The sequence below is a fragment of the Pleurodeles waltl genome, chromosome 4_1, assembly GCF_031143425.1.
Source record: "Pleurodeles waltl isolate 20211129_DDA chromosome 4_1, aPleWal1.hap1.20221129, whole genome shotgun sequence".
Lineage (NCBI taxonomy): Eukaryota > Metazoa > Chordata > Amphibia > Caudata > Salamandridae > Pleurodeles > Pleurodeles waltl.
In genome coordinates, this window is record NC_090442.1 from 372,162,597 (window position 1) to 372,189,773 (window position 27,177).

Here is a 27,177-nt window from a genome sequence, read left to right on the forward strand (position 1 = left end):
TGACAAGTGAGAAACTGGGTTGTTGATAGAATGGGCTGTGAACTCTGGTCTAGTAACCACCACAATTCTTCTAGGCACAAAGCAGTTAGCCTTAACATAAGACAATGTGTAAAGTATTTGTGCAACACTTCAATCAGTAAAACAGGGAAAACACCACATTAGAACACTAGAACTTAAATTATTAAATAAAACAAGACCGGAAAAACAAAAATACAATCAGTAGAGTTATGAAGAATAAACTGTGATATAGCTCCTAAAAGGAAAACGTCACAGCCAGGGTTATCTGGTTGCACTGGACTGAGCCAAAGTCAAAAGTTCAGGCCAATTGTGATGGAGGGCGAGCTGGCTATAGGGACCCAGTTTGGTCCGTTGCATTGCGTGCATCCAAGTCAAAGATGTGTTGCCCAGCCGATGGGATGTGTTGTTTCTGAATTGCTGTGAGGCTGCAGTGTGAGGTCCTTTTGCATCCATGTCGAGGATCCCGTTGATGGGGCTTGCGATGTGAAGAACTGTGGCAAGTATGCGCTGTGCATCCGAGTCGATGCATCGATCCCAATGAGTGGTGAAGCTGCGATGTGGAACTTTGACGTGGTCAACGAGGGACATGAGGACCTGCTTCAGGGAAGTGTCACACAGCAGCAGTTCTGAAGGTGATACATCGAACCCAAGATGCTGGATGCAGTGGCAATGGGAGTCTTCTGCATTGGGTCCAATCCACACAGCTTCAATGATGCGTCGGTTCTGCTTGAGGATGCACCTATCAGCCGAGACGTTCTGCTCGAGAATGTGCAACCCAGTAGAGAAGAAGATGCATTTAGAGAAGATGCATTGGTTCCACTAGGAAGCAACCTCAGCTCACTTCCAAGGGTCCAGGACTGGTGTGGCACCACTTGGTAGGGTAGACTTGCAGATGGAAGAGTCCAGGTGCAGAAGCAGAATGGTTGGAAGTCTTTTTTGTCCCTGAGACTATAGATCAGGAGACCAGTCAGCTAGCCCTTGGAGTCACTCAGTTCTGGGTTGGAGAGATGCAGGTCCAGTCTTTCTCACTCCCAGGAAGAGGGAAGCAGGCAACAGTTCAACCCTGCAAAGCGGGAGTCCAACAGAGTGGCAGTCCAGCAGAGTGGCAGTTCTTCAGCAGCACAGCATCCCTTCTTCCTGGCAGAGTATCCACAGGTCCAGAAGTATACTGAAGTGATAGAGTCTGAGGTCCAGTTCTTGCACCCAGTGGTACCTTTGATGTGGGGGAGACTTCAAGGACATGTTTTTGAAGTGCATAGATGCCCTTCCCTCCCTGCCTTGCTCCAGATTAACTACAGAGTGTATGCAGCCCTTTGTGTAGAGAACGGACACAGCCTATTCAGTTATGTCCAGTTCCCCCCTCTCATCCTGCCCAGGATGGCCCATCAAGTCATACTTAGGCTCCCATTGTGTGACCCCTTCACATTATTATTAATGTTTGGGGGCTGTAAGAAAGATATACAAGATGTTTGAAGAGCAGTTACATGAGTCCAAAGACATAGACCCCCAATCAATTAAATATGACTGCTATTCAAAACTTTGAGGATGTGATGAAACTGTGATTGGCTGACCACAACATGAAGAGACATTTTTTGTCTTGTGCTCTAAAGTAACCATAATTCACACATCCAACATCCACGGTGTTCTCATCAATTATATAATTCACATGTTGCAGTGAAGTTATCAATGATGTCATACAAAATGCATTAAGTGATGTAATGTATGAGGTAATTAGCAGTACATGGTGATGGTGTGAGTTATAGTTACTATAACTGGTGAGTTTCAGTTGTTTTGTTAATTTAAAACAGTAAATATATTGCCCAATGGTGGTCGACACTGGGTAGTTATAGTTAGGATTATGTTTCCATAGAAAATGCCTTTTTCTGTAGCTAATAACTGTGGTGCCGTTCGAGGAATCTCCATTAAACTTTCCAAAAAAATGCTACTATTTGACTAGCGCGTGCAGGAACATTCTGGGGTGATCCATTAAGCAGGGGCCAAGAAAAAAGGGGAATCCCAAACTGTGTTTCTCCCACTCATTTTTCCATAGAAAAACAGCTTCAACCCAAACCGCTGAACAGATTTAAACCAAATTTGGCAGAAAGCTAGATCTTGTTCCAGAAAGTGCTTTTTGTGTTTTGGTGTGAATCTGTTTGTTTTTGCTCAAAAATGTTGTATCTTTATGGACGCGGGCTTCCATCAATCGAATGGATCTCCTGCTGAGATGAGATTAGCTGCCACCACATGGACAAGGAAGTGGTGGCAGCCATTTTAGCTCTCAGGACTCAGTCCTGAGCTCTATAAAAAGTGAAAAGTGGTTGAGGGGTCCCCGAGGGGCCCGCCTTGGCCCAAAAACATTTTGTTAAATTTGCACCAAATTCACAGAGGAACTGTGAATCTGCAGCCATTTTCTTTTTCAAAAGTGTTTATACTACCCCAGTGTGCCAGGGTTCAGGGCAGGGCGCGAGGTACATTCAGGAGCAGCTCCTCCGAGAGAGCGGAGGAGTATCACCGTGCTGGAAAAATGCCCCAGAGCACCTGCAAAATAAAATGGAGATAAAGTTAATTTATTACCATTTTATTTTTCAGCAACTCATCCTGAACTGAGTATCAGAATGGGGCAGGGTAATTGCTCCTGAGTGGCAACAGGGAGCTGTGCACTATGTTTAAAGTGTGCATATTCCTTTGGCCAGCCATCATGTGACAGCCAGTCTGACATGCACATTTTAAACTTCTCTAACCCAGCTGTCCTAAGAGTGATGAGAGAGGCTGCTCCCTTTAGTCCTGATACTTCTCTCACGCTGTTTAACAGCATGAGAATAGCGCCAGGATTGGGTAGTGCGGTTTCCTGGGTCCGGAGCTTCGAAGACAGAAGACACCGGAGCGAGGAGGCGGTCGTGGAAACCAAGGAAGGTAAGTGCCTTTTTTATAATTATTGTACTAATGCCGTCCCACCTCTCTTTAAATATGGCAGCCGCCACTGGGTATATTAAAGGGGGAGGGTGCATGTGGCCAACCTCCTCAGGCCTCCAAAGAGCCCTGGGACCCCATCCCCCAGGGCTGATAACTCAAATAACTGGGAGCAGGTACACTGCCCCTTTCCCAAGCCAGGAGAGAGCCCCCTGGTACCCATACCCCATAACATATATAAAGGTGAGGGGGACCAAGTGCCCCCCCTCCTTTATTTGAAAAACAACCCCAGGGCATGGGGTCCCCAGGGCCTCTCCTGGCTCAGGAATATACAAAGCCCAACTGCCAACTACACGCAGTTATGTGGCCAGATACCGGTTGCAGGCACCAAATAACTAAGACAAGAAAATGCCAACTTTCTAAAAGTGCATTTTCAGAACTGCAATTTATAATCCGACTTCACCATAAGTCAGGGTTTTAAATTGGGATTCCAAGACGTCATACGTCAAGGAGTTATCGCTTCACATTTAGAAATGATGCTAATAACGTATAATAGGACAATTTCAAAGTCAATCTCTGGGAGAGATGACCTTGAAGTGGTGAATAAATAATTTACAAGTTTTCACCACCAGGACATGTAAATTTAAAAAGTACATGTGCTACATTTTAAATACATTGCACCCTGCCCTCTGGACTTTCCAGGGCCTACCCTAGGGGGTGTCATATTTATTAAAAAAAAGATTTGGGCCTGGCAAAAGGTTTATTTTGCCAGGTTGAAATGGCAGCTCAAAACCGCTTACAAAGGCCTTGTAATGCAGACCTGAGACATGTTTAAAGGGCTACTTAAGTGGGTAAAGTAATTCGTGCTGCATGCCCACTAGTAGCATTTCATTTATTGGCCCTGTGCACATGTAGTGCATTTTACTAGGGACTTATAGGTAAATTAAATATGCCAATTGGGGGCAAGCCAATGTGACCATGTTTTAAGGAGTAAGCACAAGCACTTTAGCACTGGCTAGCAGTTGAAAAGTGCACAGAGTCCTAAGACCAGCTAGAACGTGATCAGCAAATACAGAGGAGGTCGGCAAAAGTTTGGGGAAAGACCACCCTAAGGCTGATAGGTTTAACAGAGGTGTCTCATTGCAATTGTGGCCATGTGAGCCACCCTCCTTTAGCCCCACAGACACAGGGTATGGCAGCAAGAGCTGGGGGGGCTCCTATGGGCCCAGTTGCAAGTAAACACATTCTGCAGGTTTGTCCTGCCCTGCTGCTCATAAAGAGGCACCAAGGGGCATCCATTGTCCTTTGGTTAGTGCCCCAGCAGTTTACCCTCTCAGAACAAGAGCACCCCTCACACCTTCGCATCTTCAACCCTTTATGAGCTGTAAATGAGGTGCTTGTGGGTGGCTGAGAGGAAAAGGCTGCTGCCCGGGATGGGGTCTGCATAGAGCAGCTTCCGAAGTTCGGGGTGGTGTGGCGGGTTCATCTATTGAGATGCAAACAGACTCCAACGCGTGACATTGTAAGAAAAACTTCAAAGGTCTCGCACATTCCCTTTCTGTACATGGCCCCAAAATCCTGTAACGGTCCCTGCCTCTGACCCTCACTGACAAACACCTGCCCACCTCCCTCATGCACTCAGCAATCTACCCTCTCTTTCCTTCGCCTCTTTGTTTCGCTACAATCCACACTGTTGATTCTTTGTCCTTTTCTTTGCTTTTCCTTTCTACCTGTCCTCACTATGTCAACATGAACCCCCCTCTGTTTGTTAACACAAATCACATTTTACACTCTAAATGCCGACGTTATTAGCTTTGGTGGTGTTTGCACCAGATTAAAGGATTGGAAACTGTACAAGATAATGGTGTCCTTTGAACAAAAAACAAGAAACACGTGACTGCGAATAAAACTGTGCAAATATGTTTAACCTGAAGTTGGCTGAAATTTAGCATTGCAAATAGATTTGCGGACCTTGTGTGCATAAAACGCAATCAAGACGAGAGGTGTCGAAATAAAATAGAGCGTCCTTGCAACAGCAGAGTACTGTCGCAGCAAAAAGGCAATTTTACACCAGCCAGCACAGTTTTAACCTTACTAAAGCGGGTATAAACAGTAAAGCCAGACTAGAAATGCTGTCAATGATGTGAACTCCAAGTCAGTCAACAGTACAACATTCCATCTTTATTGTTCTCAGAAACAATCGGAGATAGGCTTTGGACTTATCACTCGAGGCCTCTTAGGAGTGTGCTGCTAATTTTCCTGCGCTGATTGCTCCCAGTCAGGCCCTCTGAGCATACCTTAGCATGATGGCATTTCCCTAAAAGCTGTGAGATTCAGGAAACAGCGCAGTCATGGGAATCAGAGAGCCCAGTGCTACCCATGGAACCCCCACCTAGCTTAAACCTCAGAGTACCAGTCGCTTAAGGTCTCAAAGAATTGAACAGGACCATAAGGATTGTTTTTCTACGCACTGCGCCATCCTAGTTTACTTGTCCCGTTCAATGCACAGGTATATGAATAGGTCGTGTTTCGCTTCCAAAGTAAGTCCTTGTATTGAAAGATCCTTGTTACTGAGGTTGTCCATAGCTGTGCTGAATAGACATGCACCCACCTGGTGCCTAAAAGATGCCAGATACATGCATTAAGTTGGACTAGTAAATGCCAATCACCCGACGGTACATTAAGTTGCATTTCGGCGAATTTGTGAATTGTACGTGACTTCCGCATTCTGACAGGCAGTACGAGCCTAAGCTGCTTTCTAGGACTTGCAGCCTAGACGTTTACCAGGGAAGATTACATGCTAAAACGCACACCTAATACCATTTATCTTTTCGGTCACTCGTAATATTTTCTGCACTCTTACTCCTCGTGAAACACACACAAAATTGTGAGTATATAAGCACAATTTAATTTTTTACATGTTATATATTCTTTAACCCCTTCGCTGCCAGGCCTTTTCCCCCTCAGGTACCAAGCCTTTTTTTGGCTGTTTTGAGCAGTTCATGTTTAGGCCCTCATAACTTTTTGTCCACATAAGCTGCACACGCCAAATTTGTGTCCTTTTTTCCAACATCCTAGGGATTCTAGAGGTACCCAGACTTTCTGGGTTCCCCTGAAGGAGACGAAGAAATTCGCCAAAATACAGCAAAAATTAAGTTTTTGTAAAAAAAAAATGAGAATAAAGGGCTGCAGAAGAAGGCTTGTGTTCTTTTACCTGAAAATGGCATCAACAAACGGTTTGTGGTGCTGAAATCACCATCTTCCCAGCGTTCAGGAACAGGCAGACGTGAATCAGAAAACCCAATTTTTCCACACAATTTTGGTATTTTACTGGGACATACCCCATTTTTACTATTTTTTGGGCTTTCAGCCTCCTTCCAGTTAGTGACAGAAATGAGTGTGAAACCAATGCTGGATCCCAGAAAGCTAAACATTTTTTGAAAGTAGACAAAATTCAGAATTAAGCAAGGGGTCATTTGTGTACATCTGACAAGGGTTTCCTACACAAAATAACAGCTGAAATAAAAACATATTGAAATTGAGGTGTACAAACCAGACATTTCTTTCCACGTTTTACTCTGTAACTTTTTCCTGCGATGTCAGATCTTTGAAAGCAATATACTGTTATATCTGCTAGACTCTTCTGGTTGCAGGGATATATAGGGCTTGTAGGTTCATAAAGAACCCTAGGTACCCAGAGCCAATAAATGAGTTGCACCTTGCAATGGGTTTTCATTCTATACCGGGTATACAGCAATTCATTTGCTTAAATATAAAGAGTGAAAAATAGGTATCAAGAAAACCTTTGTATTTCCAAAATGGGCACAAGATAAGGTGTTGAGAAGCAGTGGTTATTTGCACATCTCCGAATTCTGGGGTGCCCATACTAGCATGTGAATTACAGGGCCTTTCTCAAATAGATGTATTTTTTCCACACTGGAAGGAAAAATTGTAGAGAAAGACGAGGGGTAATAACACTTCTTTTGCTACTCTGTCTTCCCCCAAGTCTCGCAATCAAAATGGTACCTAACTTGTGTGGTTAGGCCTAATGTTTGCGACAGGAAATGCAACATGGACACATCAAATTTTTACATTGAAATCTGAAGTGTTTTTTGCAAAGGGCCTTGCTGTAGATTTGGGCCTCTAGCTGAGCCGGCATCCAGGGAAACCTATCAAACCTGTGCATTTTTTAAAACTAGATACGTAGGAGAATCCAAGATGGGGTGACTTGTGGGGCTCTCACCAGGTTCTGTTACCCAGAATCCTTTGCAAACCTCATAATTTGGCCAAAAAAACACCTTATCCTCACATTTCGGTGACAGAAAGTTCTGGAATCTGAGAGGAGCCACAACTTTCCTTCCACCAAGCGTTCCCCCAAGTCTCTAGATAAAAATGGTACCTCACTTGTGTGGGTAGGCCTAGCGCCGGCAACAGGAAATGCCCCAAAACACAACGTGGACACATCACATTTTCACAAAGGAAACAGAGCTGTTTTTTGCAAAGTGTATAGCTGTGGATTGTGGCCTCTAGCTCAGCTGGCACCGAGGGAAACCTAACACACCTGTGCAGTTTTGAAAACTAGACACCTAGGGGAATCCAAGATGGGGTGACTAGTGGGACTCTCACCAGGTTATGGTACCCAGAATCCTTTGCAAACTTCAAAATGTCTTGAATCTGAGAGGAGCCACAAATCTCCTTCCATCCAGCGTTCCCCCAAGTCTCCCAATAAAAATGGTACCTCACTTGTGTGGGTAGGCCTAGCGCCCGTGTCAAGAAATGCCCCAAAACACAACCTGGACACATCACATTTTCACCAGGTTCTGTTACCAAGAATCCTTTGCAGACCTCAAAATTTGGCCCAAAAAACATTTTTTCCTCTCATTTCGGTGACAGAAAGTTCTGTAATCTGAGAGTAGCCACAAATTTCCTTCCTCCCAGCATTCCCCCAAGTCTCCAGATAAAAATGATACCTCACTTGTGTGGGTAGGCCTAGTGCCCGCAAAAGGAAATGCACCCAAAACACTAACTGGACACATCAAAATTATCAAATACAAAACTACCTGTTTTTGCAGGGGAGGGAGGGCACCTGCATTTTTGGTCCTGGGCTCAGCAGCCATCTAGGGAAACCTACCAAACCCAGACATTTCTGAAAACTAGACACCCGAGGGAGTCCAGGGAGGTGTGACTTGTGTGGATCCCCCAATGTTTTCTTTCCCAGAAACCCCAGCAAACCTCAAATTTAGTTAAAAAATCAAATGTTTCCCACATTTCTGTGTGAGATCACCGCACAGGAACACATTTCCTACTACCCAACGTTCCCCTCAGTCACAGCCAGGTGTCTGTGACAGGGAAGAGCCAAAAACATGTCGAAATTGAGGGGGGACCAAAGCGGGTCCAAAAGGGCAGGTTGAAAAAAAAAAAATTTAGGCTGACAAGTGCAGCAGAATTATTATCAGTATAGATGAGATAAGGCTGGGTGGTAGGAATTCTGTGGCTTCCTTCAGATTCCAGAAGGTTCATCACAAACATGTGGGAACAATGTGTGATTTCCATGTAAGTTGTAGGTTTGCAGGTCATTGTGGGTAAGAAAATGGTGTCGGGTGCATGTGAAGCACACCACCCTGGAATAACCCAGATGTTTAGTTTTCAGATGTGTCTAGGTCTTGTGGATTTTTCTACATGGCAGCGTCCCAAAGTCCAAAAAGTGCAGCCCTCACCATTCCAAGTAGGAAGATTTTGAGATCTAGACAAGCTCTCATGGCCCAAATGTAGAACCAAAACCCAAAATAATCAACTGTCCTCTTGCTTGCCATGGGATACGATGTTTTAGTGTATGGGGGAAGAGCTGAAAGACTGTTACCCCCTTCAGTTGGGGTGGGGGCATAACCAGGCCCATATTGGTTGGTAGCCACCACCCCACTGTTTTTTTTTAATTACCTGGCATCTAGTAGACTTTCTTCCCCTCCAGGGTGTGGATCAGGGGTAATTGCCCCATCTGCCCACTGGTGGGTAGAACAAATTTGGCCCCATTTATTTGGGGTGGGGATATGGCCATACCCCCACCCTCTTATTTTGAAAAATAAATCTTCCCTGGTGGGCTTTCTGCACCCCTTGGGGGTAGATGGGCCTTCGAAAAATAGGCCAATCTGCCCTCAAGGGGGGCAGATATGGCCAACAGTAATGTGACCACATGGGGAGTGACGCTTGCCCAAGGGGCTGCCCCCCAAACAAAACACACACATATACACACACACCAATCCCTGGTGCCTAAGTGGTTTGTGACCCCCCTTGGGGGCAGATCGGCCTAATGGAAATAGGCAGATCTGCCCCCAAAGGGAGAACAAATGGCCTAAAATAAATTCTCCCCCCCCCAGGACAGCGACCCTTGCCTAAGGGGTCGCTCCCCTTGCATGAAATTGGCACAAAAAAATAAAAATCCCTGGTGTCTAGTGGTTTCTGCCCCCCTTGGGGGCAGATTGGCCTAACAAAAATAGGCCTAAGTACAATTTGCCCCCCAGGGGAGCGACCCTTGCCTATGGAGTCGCTCCCCATATATAATAAACAAAAGTAAACATAAACAAAAATATATACCTGGTGTCTAGGGGTTTCTGCCCCCCGAGGGCAGATCTGCCTATTTATAATAGGCCAATCTGTCCCCAGGGGGGCAGAAAAGGCCTAAAAATATTTTGCTCCCCTGTAGAGCGGCCCTTGCCCAAGGGGCCGCTCCCCTTATGCGCAAGTATAAAAAAAGAAAATTCCCTGGTATCTTTTGGTTTCTGTCCCCCCTTGGGGGCAGATTGGATTAATAAATATAGCCCGATCTGCCCCCAAGGGGGTCAGAAATGGCCTGAATACAATTTGACTCCCAGGGGAGCGACCCTTGCCTAACGGGTCGCTCCCCAAACATTAAAACATGAAGTAAATAAAAAAATATATATATCCCTGGTGTTTAGAGGTTTCTGCAGCCCCTGGGGGAAGATCGGCCTAATTATATTAGGCTGATCTGCCCCCACGGGGGGCAGAAATGGCCTAAATATATTTTGGCACCCTGGGGAGCGACCTTTGCCTAAGGGATCGCTCCCCACATATAAAAAAGAAAAAATAAACCCCCCAAAAATGTACCCCTGGTGTCTAGGGGTTTTCTGCCCCCCCCACCGGGGACAGAAATGGCAGAAAAATAATTTGGCCTCCTGGGTAGCAGAATTTGTCCAAAAGGCAGCTCCCCTTTTGTGTCAGTATCACCCAAAAAAATTCCCTGGTGTATTATGCTGCCCGATGACATTGCGATTGGGCAGCAAAAATGCCTGCAGAGACATGAAAGGAAAGATAAGGCCTTTCCTTTCATGCCTCTGTCTGCCCCCTCCTCCAGAGTGGAAGAATGCTGAGCATTTCTCTTCCGCATCGCGCTGGAAGCATGCTTCCAGCGCAAAGGGAGGTGACCTCTGATGAGGTCAGCAAGCGATTGCGTGCTGACCTCATCAGATGTCACTGGGGGGGTCAGGAGGGGTCGGGGTGGAAGGGGAAGTGATTCCCCTTCCATCCCCAACTGGGGGGGTGGGAGGAAGGCCCACGGGGGTATCGTTGTCCTAATTCTATTAGGTCAATCTGCCCCCGGGGGGCAGAAATGACAGAAAAATATTTTGGCCCCATGGGTAGCTGCCCTTGCCCAAAGGACTGCTCCCCTTATGTGTCAGTATCACCCAAAAAAAATCCCTGGTGTCTAGTGGGCATTTCTGCTGCCCAATCACATTGCGATCAGGCATCAAAAATGCCTGCAGAGACATGAAAGGAAAGATAAGGCCTTTCCTTTCATGCCTCTGCCTGCCCTCTCCTCCCGAGCGATAGAGAAATGCTGAGCATTTCTCTTCCGCATCGCGCTGGAAGCATGCTTCCAGCGCAATGGGAGGTGACTTCTGATGAGGTCAGCATGTGATCGCGTGCTGACCTCATCAGACGTCACTGTGGAGGTCAGGAGGGATCGGGGTGGAAGGGGAAGCGATTCCCCTTTTAACTGGGGGGTGTGGGAGGGAGGCCCACAGGGGTAGTGTGGGCCGGGTGCAGGAGGAGCTTGTCTCGTCCCCGGCACACGGGAACCATGTGCGAGGACGAGACCAGCTCGCCCCACGCACCCGAGTGGTTAATTTATGGATCATGAAAGGTCAACATAACAAAGAGAGAGGACCAAAACAAAACGATATCACTTTTCGTTAAGTTATAACACGTCTTTATTCAGCAATATAAAACTGCCTGTATATTTGACTGTAATGTGCAATATTCTAAACCCACATCGCCCTCCAAGAATAAGTCTTGACTGCTCGAGCTTGCTACCATCCTGAGGGTGAAAGCCCAAAAAGGAGGTGCTTAGCTTTCAGTTAGCGTATCTGACGTTGCTGAGGCAGGCACCTCACAATCTCATAGTTTTTATGTACTTCACAAGATTCAGTAGCCCTTTCCTGAAGTGGTAAACCCTCTTCACTGACACAAGTGGCCACAGGGGTTGGGGCAGAAGGGCTGGCTCACAGCAGATCATTCACCATACTCCTGCCCCGCCATCCACTGTTGATTAAGATGATGATCTCCCTCCCTGGCAAGGTCCATTCCACCGAACCTGACTGTCTTGTCTCCAGATCGCCAGTCCCACTGAACCTTAGTACCACTCCAGTCCCTACCACGGTCATTCATGTTTTTCAATCCCCACTGAAAGAATCCCCTATTTATTCAGTGCAGGGAATTTTTGCAGCTGACACATAAACCCAGCTTTGGGCCAGCCGAGAGGGGCACCCATCACCTAGGTAAAGTCTGGAATGTATGACATCCTTTGCAAAGGCGAAGTTTCCAAATTTTGCCTGAATGGGAAAAGGCAAAACCTTTGCCTGACCCTACATTGATGGAATTGTCTAGCAGAACTAGTAATAGTACTCAGTCTCTTAAATCCAAAGGTAACTAAAAAAGTATCACACCGTTTGCTCTGTATCACTGTAAAACAGAGGTCTTCGAACTTTTTGATGCTGGGACCCTCTCTCAAAACCTCTTAGGCATAATGACCCCTTCCTGTCAAAAAAATCTAGAAGCTGGTAGTCCTCATACTCGACAAGCATAAACATCCTCAATTCCCACTGCAAATAATTTTTACGGTGAGGAAATAATATGAAATAGTGTTTAGCAAACCAAAGTTCAGTGAGTGTTGGGGAGTGGTCAAGGGTGTGGCTAAAATCAAAGATCATCATTTAAGAGGAATTGGCATGGGGAAGTGCCGCCCTGCCCTACCCGAGTATAAAAGGGCAGGAATGCACTGTATTTATGAAATACAGTACATTCATGTACTTTTCCCCAGCGCTGCCTACCGTGAATGGCGGCAGGATTGTTTTTGTGCAGGAAGGGGCACCTTCCTGAACAAAACATACTGAGAGGTATTTTCATCTTTCCAGGTGTGCAGCAGAATGCAACACACATGGAAAGAGGTAAAACAGAGGAGAAATTAAAACATTTCTCATAATTATGCCTGTGTAAGGATTAGCCACTGCTCCAGTTTACATGATTTTGTAAATCTGGGGGAGCGTCAAAATCCATGGGTGTTGCATGGGAACACCCACAGCAACTCCCATGGAATGCCTCCTTGACACAGAGTAAGGCAACATAGCGGCTTGCGCTGCTTTGACTTACTCCATATCTATGGAGCCTTGCAATGCCGCTTAGGGTTGCTGTGCGTTGTCCCATAGGTATGCCTGAGAGGCTCGTGCCACTGGAGCGTCAATGAAAGGCATGCTCTGGTGGCACGAGCCTCTCATAAATATGCTCCAAAATATTCTGTAAGTCTTTTTTGGGTCTTTCACCATCAGGTTGCTACATATAAAATAACAGGCAGCTTAAAGAAAAATAAATAAAAGAAAGTGGTTACTCATTGAGAAATACAATGTTTGCATTGTAAAACCTCTATTAGTTAATACACTGCAGAGGTCTGTGTGTAACCAGACAGCCACACAATTAAATCTTGGTTCTTGAGTGGAGAATAGTGACTTGTGTATTTTTAGTGCCATGAGGTCTCAGCCTGTGACAGAAAGCCCTGTGAATATGTAAGTAATTATTTTATATTTGCATTGCACACTCTATAAGATAGGCCACGATAAAATGCACAAAAAAGGTTTCAAATTAAATTGTGTTTCCAAAATGTAGATTAAGTAACACCATACCATATGTAATAAATGTTCTAACAGCTGTTCCTTCAACACCTCATCAGGGGTAGTAAGCACTATGTATATACAATTAAAAACACACACTTCACAGCCCAGTTGTTAACTCTTTGCACTACCATTCAAAGAGAACAAATTTTTGCCATCGCAAAGCTTTGAGTGATTCAATCAACTAAAGCCAGAACCAGCTCCAAAGCATCCTTTACATTTGTATATTTTACCATTAGCCGATCAACTTGTACCTCGCATTTGCATTTAATTTAGAAAGCAGGCCCCCAAGCACAAAGGATTCTTTACCTGTCTGTGCAGCTTAATTTCACAGCACAGGAGACTATCAATAAAAGTATAACTGAAGCATGTTAACGATCTGCTGGGGGAATGCACAACCCCCTTTCCAAGACTCCATGGCTCCCCAGGGGGTGCGAACCACACATTGAAGACCTCTGCTGTAAAACCAGGTTGATTCTGTTGGCAGAAGTGACGTATCAAAGAGCAGACTGAATGGCTGTCTGTGTAGTTCAGTTCACTCACAAAGGGACCACAGTAAAATGGTGGACGGCTAGTGCTAGGAGGAGTCTGGGTAGGAGTATAGGTCTGCTGGTGATTTCTGACCAGCCTATAGAGTTCGACAGGTCCAACGTTTTATTACTATTATCATTATCATTATCATTATATTATGATCAGTGCAAAGCTGCCCTCATGGGTGATACCACACATTACAAATACGCATAAAATTATCATGATGTTATATTTAATATTTTTATTATTTAGTCACAGTAATATTAATACTTCTAATACTGCTGATCATACTACTGCAACAATGACTACTACTTCTACTAATACTGCAACTAATAATAATATAATTATAATAATAATCATAATAATAATAATCCTGATTCATGGCAGTTTGATATATTTCAGAGGAACATTTTTGTAATCAAATTTCACTTATTATTTTATTCACACTGGCACCCTTGGCACTCCAAAACAATTTAATTGATAAGACTTAATGCTTAAATCTTAACAATTAAAACAACCATTTTAAATGACCATTCAACTGTGACTTTGAGATTCAAAGGTTGCTGTACATAAAAAAGATGCTCATCTGCTTTTATCTTGAGATTTAGGAAGGATATGACTACCAAGTGTGCCCCAGACCCTAATGCAAGCAGAGATTGTGGTGTCCTCATTTCCTGTATTGAGGCAAGAAAACAGACATAAACAGGGTACAATGGGCCCGCCATACCTCTAGACCCAGGTGCCATCTATAGCGACCATGTTTTTCTGTACCCAGCGACCTACAATCCCAGTAAAACAGATCAGATGCTAGGAGAGTTTTGAACAACTGGGTTAAATTTCTCGTAGAAGCATTTGCAGAAAAAGTTATTTTCAAATGCACACATTGATTCTTTTTAGTTTGTATTCCTTGACTTTTACCATGCTGAACTACCATAAAGTGAAGTAGAGATTGAAGAGTCAATCTAAAGAAAATCAAATTAATAGCGTCTTATGTATTATCTCAGTGTGTATCGACTGCTGGCGCGACCCGTCCTTTAAGGCGGAGGGGCCACGCCCCCCACCACCTTTTGCCCCTCATGAAGAGTGTCTGTCAGGCTGAACAAAGGTCAGCCTGACAGACACTCTTCATTTTCAGCTCAGACAGCCAGGAGTGAGACATGCGTGATTTGCGCAGACTCCTGGCTGCCTGAGCTGAACTTTGCTGGGCTGACGAGGTCACAGTTCTTATGGGCGTGACCTCCTCTGCTCAGCAAAGGTGCCTCAAGGCCCTCCCCTGGGTGACGAGGAAAGCGTCACCCATTAACTTTGACCTGGGTGCTTCAGGTTTAAGCCCTGAAGCGCCCAGGGCGAGTGTCAATCAGTGACACTTCGTCACAGCATGGGGTGGGTCAGCAGTCTCACTGACCCTATCCCACTCTGTGACGAGGCTGGGACTGCTGCCTTCCCTCGGCAGCAGTCCCAACCCTCGTGGGACCTTAAGGCTGAAGGTAAGTGTGTTGTGTGTGATGTTTTAAAATGAATGTTTGGTGCGTGCATGCATTTTTTAATGTTATGAATGTTGTTAATGGAGGTGCGTGCATGCGTGTGTGTGTGTGAAAGAATGAGTGTGTGTGTGTGATGTTTTAAATGAATGTTTGGTGCGTGCATGCATGTTTGAATGGTATGAGTGTTGTTAATGGATGTGTGTGCGTGCGTGTGTGTGTGTGAAAGAATGAGGGTGTGTGAACTTTTAAAATGAATATTTGTTGCGTGTGTGCATGTTTGAATGTTACAATTGTTGTTAATGGATGTGCGTTCATGCGTGCGTGTCTGTGTGTGAAAGAATGAGTGTGTGTGTGTGTGTGTGTGTGTGTGTGCTTCCTGCCCACCCGCCTCACTCCTAAAGCTGCCGGCCGCCACTCATCGACTGGACTCTAAACTACACTTGTTACATATACTGCTCCTTTTGATTATTAGTCAATATTCTCATGTTTCTTGAACCCATATACGGATCTGTAGAAGGCTTATTTAGTTTAACTTCCTCCAAATTTTACAATTAATTGGCTCTACAAATCATCAGTTTTAAATTTTAATCCACATAAATAACTGTCTAGATATAATTATTCTCACATTCATTGTCATTTTCGCACTAGGAAAATAGGACATTTGTTCAAATGTTTTTTAAACCCTGTGTAAAAACAATGCACATCACAACATAACTAAGTCATTTTATAGTGTAATATTACTCGTAGTCATAATTTTTGTTCTCATGTAAATGACCCACTATTTTTGTGCTTTCCCACCTACACACAGGGCCACTGGAATTATGTGACAATAAAGGACCAGATACTGTGGAAGGGTTTTATAGTGTGCAGATTCTGTGGTACCTAGGTGGCAAGTTTCTACATAATAACGTAGCTCTGCAGAACAGTAATGTACATTTAATATGTTTATATAACTTTGCACTGGGAGTTAAATTAGGATTCAAGGCAACGGTCCCAAAAATAGACTCGACATATTGGTAATTATTCTGATGTTTGCATGACAGATTGAAATAAAGACAGGTTTGAGGACAGTGTCTGGAATGTGAACATGAATTTGAGTTAATAGTTAAACAGAATCCATGACAAATGGGAATCATTCTATCCACCCTGTTTCAATAAAGTATGGATTTTTTTTGTTTCCTGATACAGCCATAGGTTCTTCCAAATGTCCATGAAATATAAAGGTTTATACTATCCGACCAGCATTGCCGCATCTTTAAATGACTGACTACAGGATAAACACCGGAAACTGAAATTGTGAAGATATAGCAAGTGCTGCAAATATAATGTGGAAACCCCCAATAGCTGCACAACTGCATTGCTCCAGTGACCTTAGCCATAAGCATTGAGATGGATGAGAGAGTAGTTCATTTTCCCTGTTTAAAAAAATAATGTGATTATTTTCTTCATTAGACATTCCATTCCAAAAAAAATGTATTTTACCAATGGTTCCTTCGTAGTCTTCAGAGTCAATGTTAAGGAAGCTGTTCACTTTCTTCACAGCTCCCATCTGCACCTCTAAATCTGCTAGATTCCGTACCACCCAGTTCAAATAATTTGTCACCTGTATCACAAAATATAAGACAATTTAAATGCAATCATTGCAAATGCACGAGCAAACACTGTTTTATGTGACAGACCTGCAATGAAATTAACTCGAACAATAGCACCAGGTAAATTTCATGATCACATTTGTCAATGAGTAGACAATTATTTAAAAAAATATAATTTTCAGAGTACAGCATTGGTACCGTTGCCTAACTTCATATGCCAATAATGGCTCATTATATAGCTGGTGGCGAATGAGGACGTATTTGCTATCTATAATTAACCAGATGAGGCACAGGAAGAAGTAAGGTATAGCACTTATGATTGCAGTTTTTGCATATTGTTGTGGAGATAATCAGTCCACTTGAAAAACCAACAGTGAATGGCAATGAGATATTTCAATGTTTAGTAAACTATGTTGTATTCCGATTCCAGAACTGTCGAGGGTTAAGGATGTCTGCACAGTAAAAGACCCCTCCGATATGAAGGTAATACCTTCAGGTGAACGGATGAAAGATTAAGGGCCTGATTTAGAGCTTGGCAGAGGAGGTTACTCCATCACAAATGTGACAGATATCCGGCCGCTGTAATACAATTCCATTTTAGCCTATGGAACTTGTGATACGACAGGATATCGTCATGAAATCTGATACAAAAATCCAGAAAATCTGACTAAAAAAGGTGATGTTTTGGGGAAAAAAGCTGTTGTATGCAGAGGATACTGTTGTGAAGAAACCAGAAACCATTCACGTTCTTATCTGGTTTGCAAGATTTTATTTTGAAAGGCCAGAGAAAATAGTGCTCTCAAAAGAAGTGATAAAAAACATGATTTAAGGATCACAAGAAAACCAAAGGCATTTACAGACACTATAGGTCTGTGGACTAACAAACAGATCAAATGTGTCAGATTGTATATTTGTTTTCTTGATTTTTGTACTTACATGGGCTTGTATATTAAAATATTGTGTTCTTTAACCATTTCAGTGCGGTGGATGAGACATACACATCCTCTACAATACCTTGCTGATGTGGAGGCCATGGATATCTTATTCTCTTTTGGACAGCTGGGGAAACCCCTGGTGTTTGCTCCAGAGGTTCACTCCTTGGGGCTTTACTAGAGGTCAACACCAATGTGCTTGTGTGCTAGCCCATTCTGTCATTGATGCTCCAGTTTGTGGCAGGCAAGGAAAAATGCAGGTCTAAGCATCCACATCCAATGCTGTAACGCAGCCCGCCAAGCACCAAAAAACTTGGAAGGTGGGAAAATCTCTTCTTTTCTAATGGTGCCTATTCTTGATGGATTGCTCCTTCAAACGTTGTCACGCTGCAATCCCTACACAGGAGTCCAACAATAAGAACTAGGGATTTGTTTCTTTTGGGGGGGGGTGGGGGTTGCCCTAGTGCATTCAGCCCATCCAGTATGAGGCCCTTGTATTAATGCCACTTTTCTTCCCCTGGAGTCTGATCTGAACCCGCATCCATGGCAGGTTCTCGTATTCATAGAAGGCAGAATGGGGTTTGGACATTTTTTTGTTTTAAATGTTTTATTAAAGATATAGGGTGATACAAAATATATTGAAATATACTTTTCAATGCTTTTTCCTTTTTAAAATAGATGTTTCTGTAATAGGTATACAAACGTATACAATCTGACAGGTATTCCTGGCTGGATAATTGAAAGATTATATACACACTCTTGGGGAGAAACAGGTGTGGGGGAGAGAGAGACAATATGAAGTGTTTATCTTATAGTAAGGGAGAGATAGATAGGGGTGTCTTGTGGATTGAAGGAGGTGGGGGGAAAAAGAGGGGAGTTGGGGGGAAGGACTGCTGAATGGGGAGACTAGTGGATAAATTAAGGAAGTCCATAGACCCCATATTAGGACTGGCAAGACCTGAAAGTATGTTGTTCCATGGTTCCCTGTCCTGCGTAGGGTATCGTTCGAAGGTGGGCAATATGGGATTTGGTCCTAATTTGTTGTGGTATAGAATAAGGCGAGGGTAGGGGTTCCAACCTCTGTGGGGGAATAATGTCGAAGGGGGAGTGCATTGAAAATAAAATAAAGAGGTCATCCATAGTGACTTGTTCATTATTATGAGGTCCTTTAAAGAATGGGTTCTTCTTGTGTATGTTAATTTCCCGGACACAGGTTATGTGAAAAGACAGGGGGAGATGTCAGCTTGTTCAGTCCAAAGTCTGATGCGTTTGTCTGGGTGGGGCAACTAGAAAGTGGAAGAGGGGGGGAGAGGGTAGGGAGAATAGCTAGAGAAGAAAAAGGAAAGAACAGGGGGGAGAGGAATAAGAAAGTAAAAGATTTTGAGAGGGCAATTGTTTCTCGCAGACTGTTGGTCATTGGCCATCCTCCAGCTGCTTTATGATTTTGTCATAAATGGACGCCAGACTTCCTCGAATAGCGCCACTTGGTCCTGTAAGTTATAGATCACTCGTTCATGGGTGGCTGTTTGATACATGGCAGTCATCCATTCCGTCGGCGTGGAGGCAATACTAGACCTCCAATGCCGGAGTATGCATATTTTGGCCGTGGCAAATGCCGTGTGTAATAACCTTTTTTGGGCTCGTGTTAGGGAGGGGTATGGGCGTATATTGTGTAAGAGAATTAGTGGTGGTGGGGTCGGATTTGGAATCTGTATAAAGTCCAACAGGGCGTGGCGTACCGCATCCCATAAGGGCTGTATCGTCGGACAATGACATAGGATGTGAAGTAGGTCGCAGTGGAGTTCTATGCATCTCCAACATTTCGCATGCAGCAGCAGTCCTGCCCTGAGAAGTTTAACGGGGGTCCAATAACAGTCTTGAAGAACTTTGAATTGGCAGAATCTCAGGCGGCTTCGCGTACTCCCCTGTCAAGGACTTCTAGTATGTCTGACCACTCTTCTTCCGTATAGGTAATCTCAAGTCTATCCTGCCATTTTAAACGTAGACGTTCAAGAAGGGGTAGTGAATAGAGATGATTTGTTAACTCGGTATAAAGGCCAGCCATAACGCCTTTATGTCGGCCCCATTTCTGGAGATAAGTAACAATGGGTGAAGTTTTAAACATCCATGGGGGAGCCCCTAGTGTTCTACGAATACAGTGTTTAAGCTGTATGTATCGCCATTCTTGATTACTATGGATGCCGAACTCCTCCTGAAGAGAGGCGAAGGTTCATAAATTATTTCGATCTATTATATGGGATATATTGTGGATTCCTGCCTCGAACCATTGAGGCCACATGAGGAGGTTCCCTCCTACTTTTATGTTTTTGTTCCCTGCTATAGGGGCCACGGCATGTAGGGAAGGGTGTAGGCAGATTGAGGTATATTGGCCGTGTTAGAAATACCTCTATCTGTGCCTGATCAGTCGTCGTTTCCGAGGTATAGAGATGTCAGTAGTACTTGGCAAACTCGTTCACAATATCTTGTGGACGAGTTAACAGCGCTCCGGAGGAGGATGTTATGGCCGAAATGGCAGAAACAGCCTCTCTTTGTCAGAGCTGGGCTGCTAGGAGGCGTCCTGCTTTCTCTCCTTGTTCGTAATGACAGTCTCGCAATTTTTGCAGTGCATATGCAGCCTGGGACATGTAGAGTTCATTGTGTGCCATGAGGGCTTGTTCTAAGGAGCGGTGTAGCCTAGGGGATGGTTGGGCGGTGTACTGTTTAGTGAGGTTCTGAATTGTGGTCTCTAGGGTGGTTTGACGGGCTATTCTGTCTTTGTTGGCCAATGCTGCGTCTCGCATCATATTCCCTCTCAGTGTCGCCTTTGCCATTGCCCATAGGACCCTTTTGGAGGTCACAGTGCTTGTGTTCTCTGTCATGTATGTCGATACATGTGCTCTTAATTGCTCCTTTCCTTGGGGGGAGCGGTATCTACGTACAGCTAGGCGCCACGGTTTTCGACCTGGGGGGGATAGGCCTACCTGAATCAAAATTAGTGTTGGAGAGTGGTCTGAAAGACCACTGTCTAGGATGCAGGTGTCCAGCATGTGGGGAATTACAGTGTGTGATACCAGAAAGCAGTCCAGACGCGATTGGTGCCATGGACGGCCAATATAAAAGTATATTCCTTATCTTTCGGGTGTTGTATTCTCCAATAATCCACTAGGCCGACGTCCGCAGTTATGTCTGTCAAGAGTGCTCCGTCGTGATTGTTGCCTACATCAATGGGGCCTGTCCTATCCAGTATGGCGTCTTGGGCGAGACTCCAATCTCCCCCAGTTATATATCGGGCAGTCCCGATTTCTGTCAGGAGACGGTTTAGTTGTAGGAGGAATGTGCGTTTTGAGCCGGCTGGTGCATAGACGGAGCCCACGCATAAAGAGGTATTCCCTATTTTTAGTTTGGCAAATATGTACCTTCCTTCTGCATCGCTCCACGTTTTAATGATTGTGATCGGAAGGGATTTTTGCATTAATATCGCTACCCCGCACTTGCGGGGTGTGCTGCTTCCAGGTTCTTGGTTCGCTGGGCAGCAACTGAAAGCAACCCTCCCTACCCAATCCTGTTTAATTTTACCGGATTCAAAAGTGTCAAGGTCGGTCTCCTGTACCAAGGCGATATCTGCTTTTTTGGATTAAAGATAGGACAACATTTTTTTCCGCTTAACATAGCTCGTCATGCCATGTACATTCCAGGAGAGGATGCGCAATGGTCGTGTCGTTTGGGGGGCTCTTCTCGGCATCCTGGGCGAGTGTGTAGGGTCGCGCTTGTTCCGTTGTCAACGGGGGGGAGAGAAGGAAGTGGCTGCTATCTCTTTTGTTCAAGTGGGAGTTGTACTTGTTATGATGTAGTGGGTTATGGGGGGGGTGGTGCAGCTGGCAGCAGTCAGGAGTGCTCTCTAGAAAAAAGAAGAAAGAGAAAAGGTAGAGGTGGAAGAGGGAGGGAGAAAGTGGAATAGATAGAGGAAGAGCCGCAGAGAGCTATAGAGAGAAGGGAAAACAGAAGAAAAAGAAAGAAAAAAAAAAGGAAAAAGGAGGCTGGAGGTCCTGACTCCTTAGCTAGTTCTGTAGACGGCGGGTCCGGTTCCTCTCGGGGCTCGTGTGTCATCGGGGGGGGTCCCTGTCTGGAGGGTGGGCGGGGGAGGCAGCTGGCAGCCGGCTATCTATATGTTAATGGCAGTGAGAGGTGTAGGAATCATGGTTATATATCGAGAGTCAAGAGACAGGCCTAATTGTCAGTGGGTGGTGATAGTTGTAATGTTTAGCCGTTTATATAACTGGAGCATGTACTTTTAGGAGTAGGAGGGGTAGTTGGTTATCATCATGCCTGGATGTTACTGGCGTAAGTTATTATTGACCGTGTATGGGAGTTGACAATAAGGTGAGGGAGGGGGGGAAAGAATAGGAAAATTATTACAGGATGGGGCTTAGTGCCTGTTGCATAATATCTGATGTTTCAGGGGTTGGGGGGAGCGAAGGTGCATATGTATGGTGGGAAATCCTGCGGTGATATTGCCGGGTAAGGACAGAGTTTATGGAGAGGAGAGGATATTCAAGTAGTGGGAGATTGGGGTGGAAGAGGAGAGGGGGCAAACGGAACAATATAGTGCTAGTGCATATGCAGATAGAGATACGTAGAGATGTAGATACACAGTACATCCTGAGTTTTACTTTTCAGCTGTAATATCACATTTTCGCCTACTTCAACATTCCTATAACCTATTAATTATTATTAACATAATACGTCCTACTACCATTATCACCTTGTTATATCAGGAACTGTTAATCTGGGCGTTGGGCTATTTATCGTAGAGTAATCAGTGAGTGCTGCAAAGTCCCGTAGTGTGTGAGGATACTGTGTGGTCCACCCCCTTACTGGTGCCCTGTCGCGTATTATTACATCATAATACTATTATAAGGTGGTTTGTATTCGGATATAGTCAGTTTATTAGCTTGGCACATACTATCCTCATGATCGTCCTTTCCTGGAGGAAATTCAGGGGTATCAGTGATAGGTGATCTGCGGGCGGGTGTGTGCATTCAAGAGGGGATATTTGACTATTTATATTGCAATGCCTTAGTATGGAGCACCATATTGTTATACTATAATATGGTATGTTGTTTCTTCTTGTGTAATTTTAGTTTATGATGTTAGCCGGGGTATTGATATACAATGGGTCAAATTGTATTGCGTGCGTCTCAGGGAATAGATTTGTTTATCCTGGTTTGCCCCGATCGTGGCCCCTGGGATATCTATGAGGATTAATTAATTCTGGCATCGGTATTAGTCTTATGTGTCGTGTGCTGGGGTAAGATTGGCTTGTATTGTGGTGCTTGGTACAGGGTATTCTGTAGTACAATGGGAACGTGTCGGTTTCTGTGATGGTTGTTCAATATTTGATACCCTTTGTGCTATGTTGTAAAACCAAGTCTGGGCTCTTATGCAGCCTGTGAGATGGTGGAGAATCTAGTCCTTGCGTTGATGTGTATGCTCTGCCATACCCTTGGGACAGATTACAATTTATTTGATATTTACCCATTGTGAGGCCTTATATTGGGTTAAAGTGAACATTTACTTTTGAAATGTCTAGTTTTGACAACAGCATTAACAATCTTAGACAATTATAATGAAGGCACTCATATATGATCTGAATAGGTACTCATCCATCCACGGGGTTGACAGCTGCTGCAGTATTCTAGTTTTCAAGCAAATGTCTTTCTTGTGTGCAGTATCGTGTCTTCCTCTCAGGGGGTATAGTCACTGGTTTTAGTGGGGAACGAGATTTGTCCCTTTCTGAAAGTTGGGTGTGAGTTACTACTGCGTGTAAGACCTGGCCCCTGTCATCGTGTGATCTGGCCAGTCTCTCTATGTCTCTGCCTCTTTGACCGGCTTCAGTGTCACACAGGGCCATGTTCGTTTTTTCCTGTCCTGGGGGAAATTTCCAGTACCTTCATTGTTTCCTGCGTTGTCATGCGAACAGTTTGTGCTGGTAGAGTCCATAGGTTGAGGTTGGAAGAAATCTAGAAAAAGCCTCAGTTCTTCGGGTTGTAAAAGTCCTTAGATACTCCGTTTTTAGTGACCCACATTCTTGCAGGATCGAAAAGGACGCTTCAGTTGGTGAAGCCGGTGTCGCAGAGCTAGGAAGGCCTTTCTGCGGTTGTTGGTTTCCTTGGAGTAATGGGCAGTTATTCGGATGTCGTGCTGATCTATTCGGAAAGGTCCACGGTTGCGTGCCGCTTGAAGTATTTGATGGGTCTGGTTATGCCGTAGCAAGCATGTGATGATTGGTCGGGGTCTTGAAGGATTGCCGGAGCGTTTTGGTCCTATTCTATGTGCCCGTTGGAATTCTATTGGTGGGTCGAAGTCCAGTGAGATCAGTTTTGGGGAGTGGAACTCAGGAAGGCCTGCATGTCCGCGCCTTCTTCATTTTCCGGAATCCCGTGTAGACGAATGTTATCTCTATCCTCCATGTCCGTTAGCTTGCTCCTGAGATAGAGGAGGTCTTGGTCTCGGTCCCGGGACACAATGGCCTGCGCCTCTACTAATCCCATGCGTCGCTCCAGTCCTGTCACTCTGGATTGGAAGCTTGCGATTTCATATTGCATGGATTTGGTCTCTAGTGTTAGCGAAGTTATAGAGGTGTCCATCCCCTCTATGCGGCGGCTGACAGTGGTAATTTCCTGTAATATCCGGTCCATAGTTGTGGGGTGGCTCTTGTCAGCCATTGTGGTGGGCTCGGTTGGAGGTGGCGATGTTTGAGGGCTGGTCGTGGTGGAGGTTAAGCATTTGTGTTGAAGCGCTTCCGAAAATAATAGCTGTCATGCGGGTTTACTGGCGGATTTATGATTCGGTTTGTTACCGGGCATTGCCTCAACGGTCCACCAGGATCGTCTACTTAGTACACAGTTTTCCTTCCTCTAGATCCAGTAGAGGTTTGGGCTTTCTGTGTCTGTCGGTTCTTGTTTCTATTCTGTCCTTCCTCTTTTTTGTGTTTTTTCTTGCCCTCCAATCTCCGTTTTCACTTATTCGTTGTTCACCACTTTCTTTCTTTTTCTTTTTCCCCCTTGGCGGCTATTACAAGTTGCGCTGTGGTGGAGCTGGTGAGGGAATTGCTATAGCCCAGAGTATTGAGAAGTTATGTTCACTATTCCCTATACCAGGCTCACTTGTGATTGGTGCTGGATGCAGGGAGCGTTGAGAGAGAGAAAGGGTGGGTATGGCTACCTCCAGGTCCTTTTCCAGTCGTCTAGTCTGGTTGGGATTGTATGTGACTGTATTCTCAGTCTATTGTCATCGGCATTTTCTTGGAATGTATGAATTGAGGTGGGGCGTTCACTCCTGCCCTTGAACTTAAGTGATCTGAGTGGAGGGGGGATAAGCGATGTTGAGGCCCTCCTGAGTTTTTGGACTTAGATCACCTTGCCCCCTGCACGGTGTTTTTTTCTGTGTATCTTTTTGTATCGTTTTCGGGTTTTTTTTTTTCCCACTTTGTCTTACTTTTGATGGTGTTTCTTCTATCTCTGGGGATTTTTTTTTAAGGTATTCTCCCGTTGTCCTCTGATCCTTTCTTTTTTATCTCTTTTCCTCCTTTTCAATCTTTTCTCTATGTATCCCCCTCTTTTCTAGTTCAGGTTTGTGTTGTCGCCGTCGTGCCCCCTCTTTCTTCGTCTCTCTCTAGCATATGTTATGGGGAGAGGGGTATAAGATGTTTGGGTGCAGTTTGTTTTCCCTGTCATCTTCTTCACCTCTCTGCTCTCCTGTCTATCTCTCTGCTCCTCCGGCTTTGCCATTCTCTTCTCGCTCTCTCCGCTCCCTCCGGTCCCCCTCTCTCCGTCTCTCTGTTTCCTCCTCCCCGCCACCCCATGCTCCTCTTTGTTCCCCTCCTCTCTTGTGTCTCCCACTTCTCCTTCTATTCGACCAATGTTATTTGCAGTTTGGGGGGAGGAGGAGGAAGAGTTGGGCTCGATGTCTCAATGGGGGGTGTTCTGTGGGGTAGTCCGGCAGTCCGATGTTTTTCAGCTTTGGGGAGGATGGGGGGGAGAGACCATACCTCCACTTCCGATAATCTGCGCTTTTCGGATGAGTCTCTCCGCCTACGTTAGGGAGGCGCGGTCCGTCTCTCCTGCAAGGCCTCTACCCTTTCTACAGCTTTCGGAGGATCGAGAGGTCGTTGGCGCCTCAGCGGATCTCCCCGTTGAAGTCTGGGAGATATAGGCACCGTGTGCGAGCAGCTGTTCGCAGCTCCCCCGGCTCATCAGTCCATTCCGCGGTCGCTGCAACCGCACCAGCCGTGGCTCTCCTATGACGCGACTCCGTCCCTCCAGCCAGACCCTCTCCGCTGAGAGGGAGTCACGGGCAAGTCGCGAGCTCTCAGTCTCCTGGCTCGCCTTCACGGTGTCTCCGGGCACCGGTCCAAGGCACAACAGTTGTTAAAACAGATAGCGCCAGGTGTAGCATGTTCTCCAGCTGCCTCTGCGCCCCCGCTGCCCCTCTAGATTTGCCGCGACACGGAGCTCTCGCTCTAGGCGGCCATGCCCCATTTTTTTTATTTTTTTTTAAACATTTGTACCTGGAGCCATTTTCCACTCCTCAGGGAACACAGCACAGAGGGGTACCATTATAGAGTCTCCCCTTTCCAATAGTGCTCCTTCACAATTAATTCCCGCTAGAGGACAGTGTCAATGCCCCTTGCTGGCAATTATAAAAATACATTTTCTCTCCCGGGAGGGGGAGGAGGAAGGAAGGGGGGAAATGAAGTCCTGTCCCCTTATTAGCCCCCCAGGGAAGGAAAATGGAATGTTGAAACTGTACATGCATTTTTATTTGTATTGATATCTGTGGTGGAAATTAAACTATTTTTGGCCCTTCCTTTATAGGCCGCTTTTTTACATTTTGTGGAGCTTTTTTCAGTGGGGTACTTTAAAATAAGATTTTACATTAATTGCTTCCAGTGTGTTTTGTTGTCTTTATTACTTTTTGTACCCCAATCTACCTTGCACTGCAATCTCACTTCCTACTCATATCACACATGCAGCATATCCTGTGCACATTTCTACTAGAACCTCTGCATTCTATCTACCACTATATTTGAGGGAAAAGTTATTAACAGAAAATAGACCTGACTTCTGCTTAGATTACTACTGGCCCATACCTTGAGTCAGTATCAATCGGGAGAACCAGAGAAATGTAGGTTTAAATATTTCATTGAAAATTGCGTAAAAAAAGACAAAGTGCCAACAGTGAGAAATCTGCTTGCACAGGACCGGAGCAATTTCACAAGTTCAGGCCACCTGCGATGGAGTGCAGGTCAGCTAGAGGGACCCAGTCAGGCCTGCTGAACAAGAGTGCCTTAGATCATGGTTGCAGTGGTCCCATGTCAAGGATGCATCGCGCTTGCCAACGGAGGGCCTGCTTCAGGGATGCATTGCACTTCAACGGTTCTGATTAGGCTGTGGGCTGAAAAGGTTGATGCAGAATCCTCTCACATGAAGACTCCTTGTGATTAAAAATCAAACTTTACCATTAAAGAGGG

At 45.0% G+C, this 27,177-nt stretch overlaps 1 protein-coding gene across 4 annotated transcripts in view; it reads right to left on the bottom strand.

Moving 5' to 3' along the window:
• ABCC9 (ATP binding cassette subfamily C member 9) overlaps positions 1–27,177 on the bottom strand; it is an 843,291-nt gene that overhangs the window by 144,723 nt on the left and 671,391 nt on the right. For all 4 annotated transcript variants that reach the window (XM_069228541.1, XM_069228540.1, XM_069228543.1 and 1 more), the window contains one exon: positions 16,604–16,724. In XM_069228541.1, the coding sequence (XP_069084642.1) occupies positions 16,604–16,724 (121 nt within the window). The remainder of the gene's footprint in view (positions 1–16,603; positions 16,725–27,177) is intronic.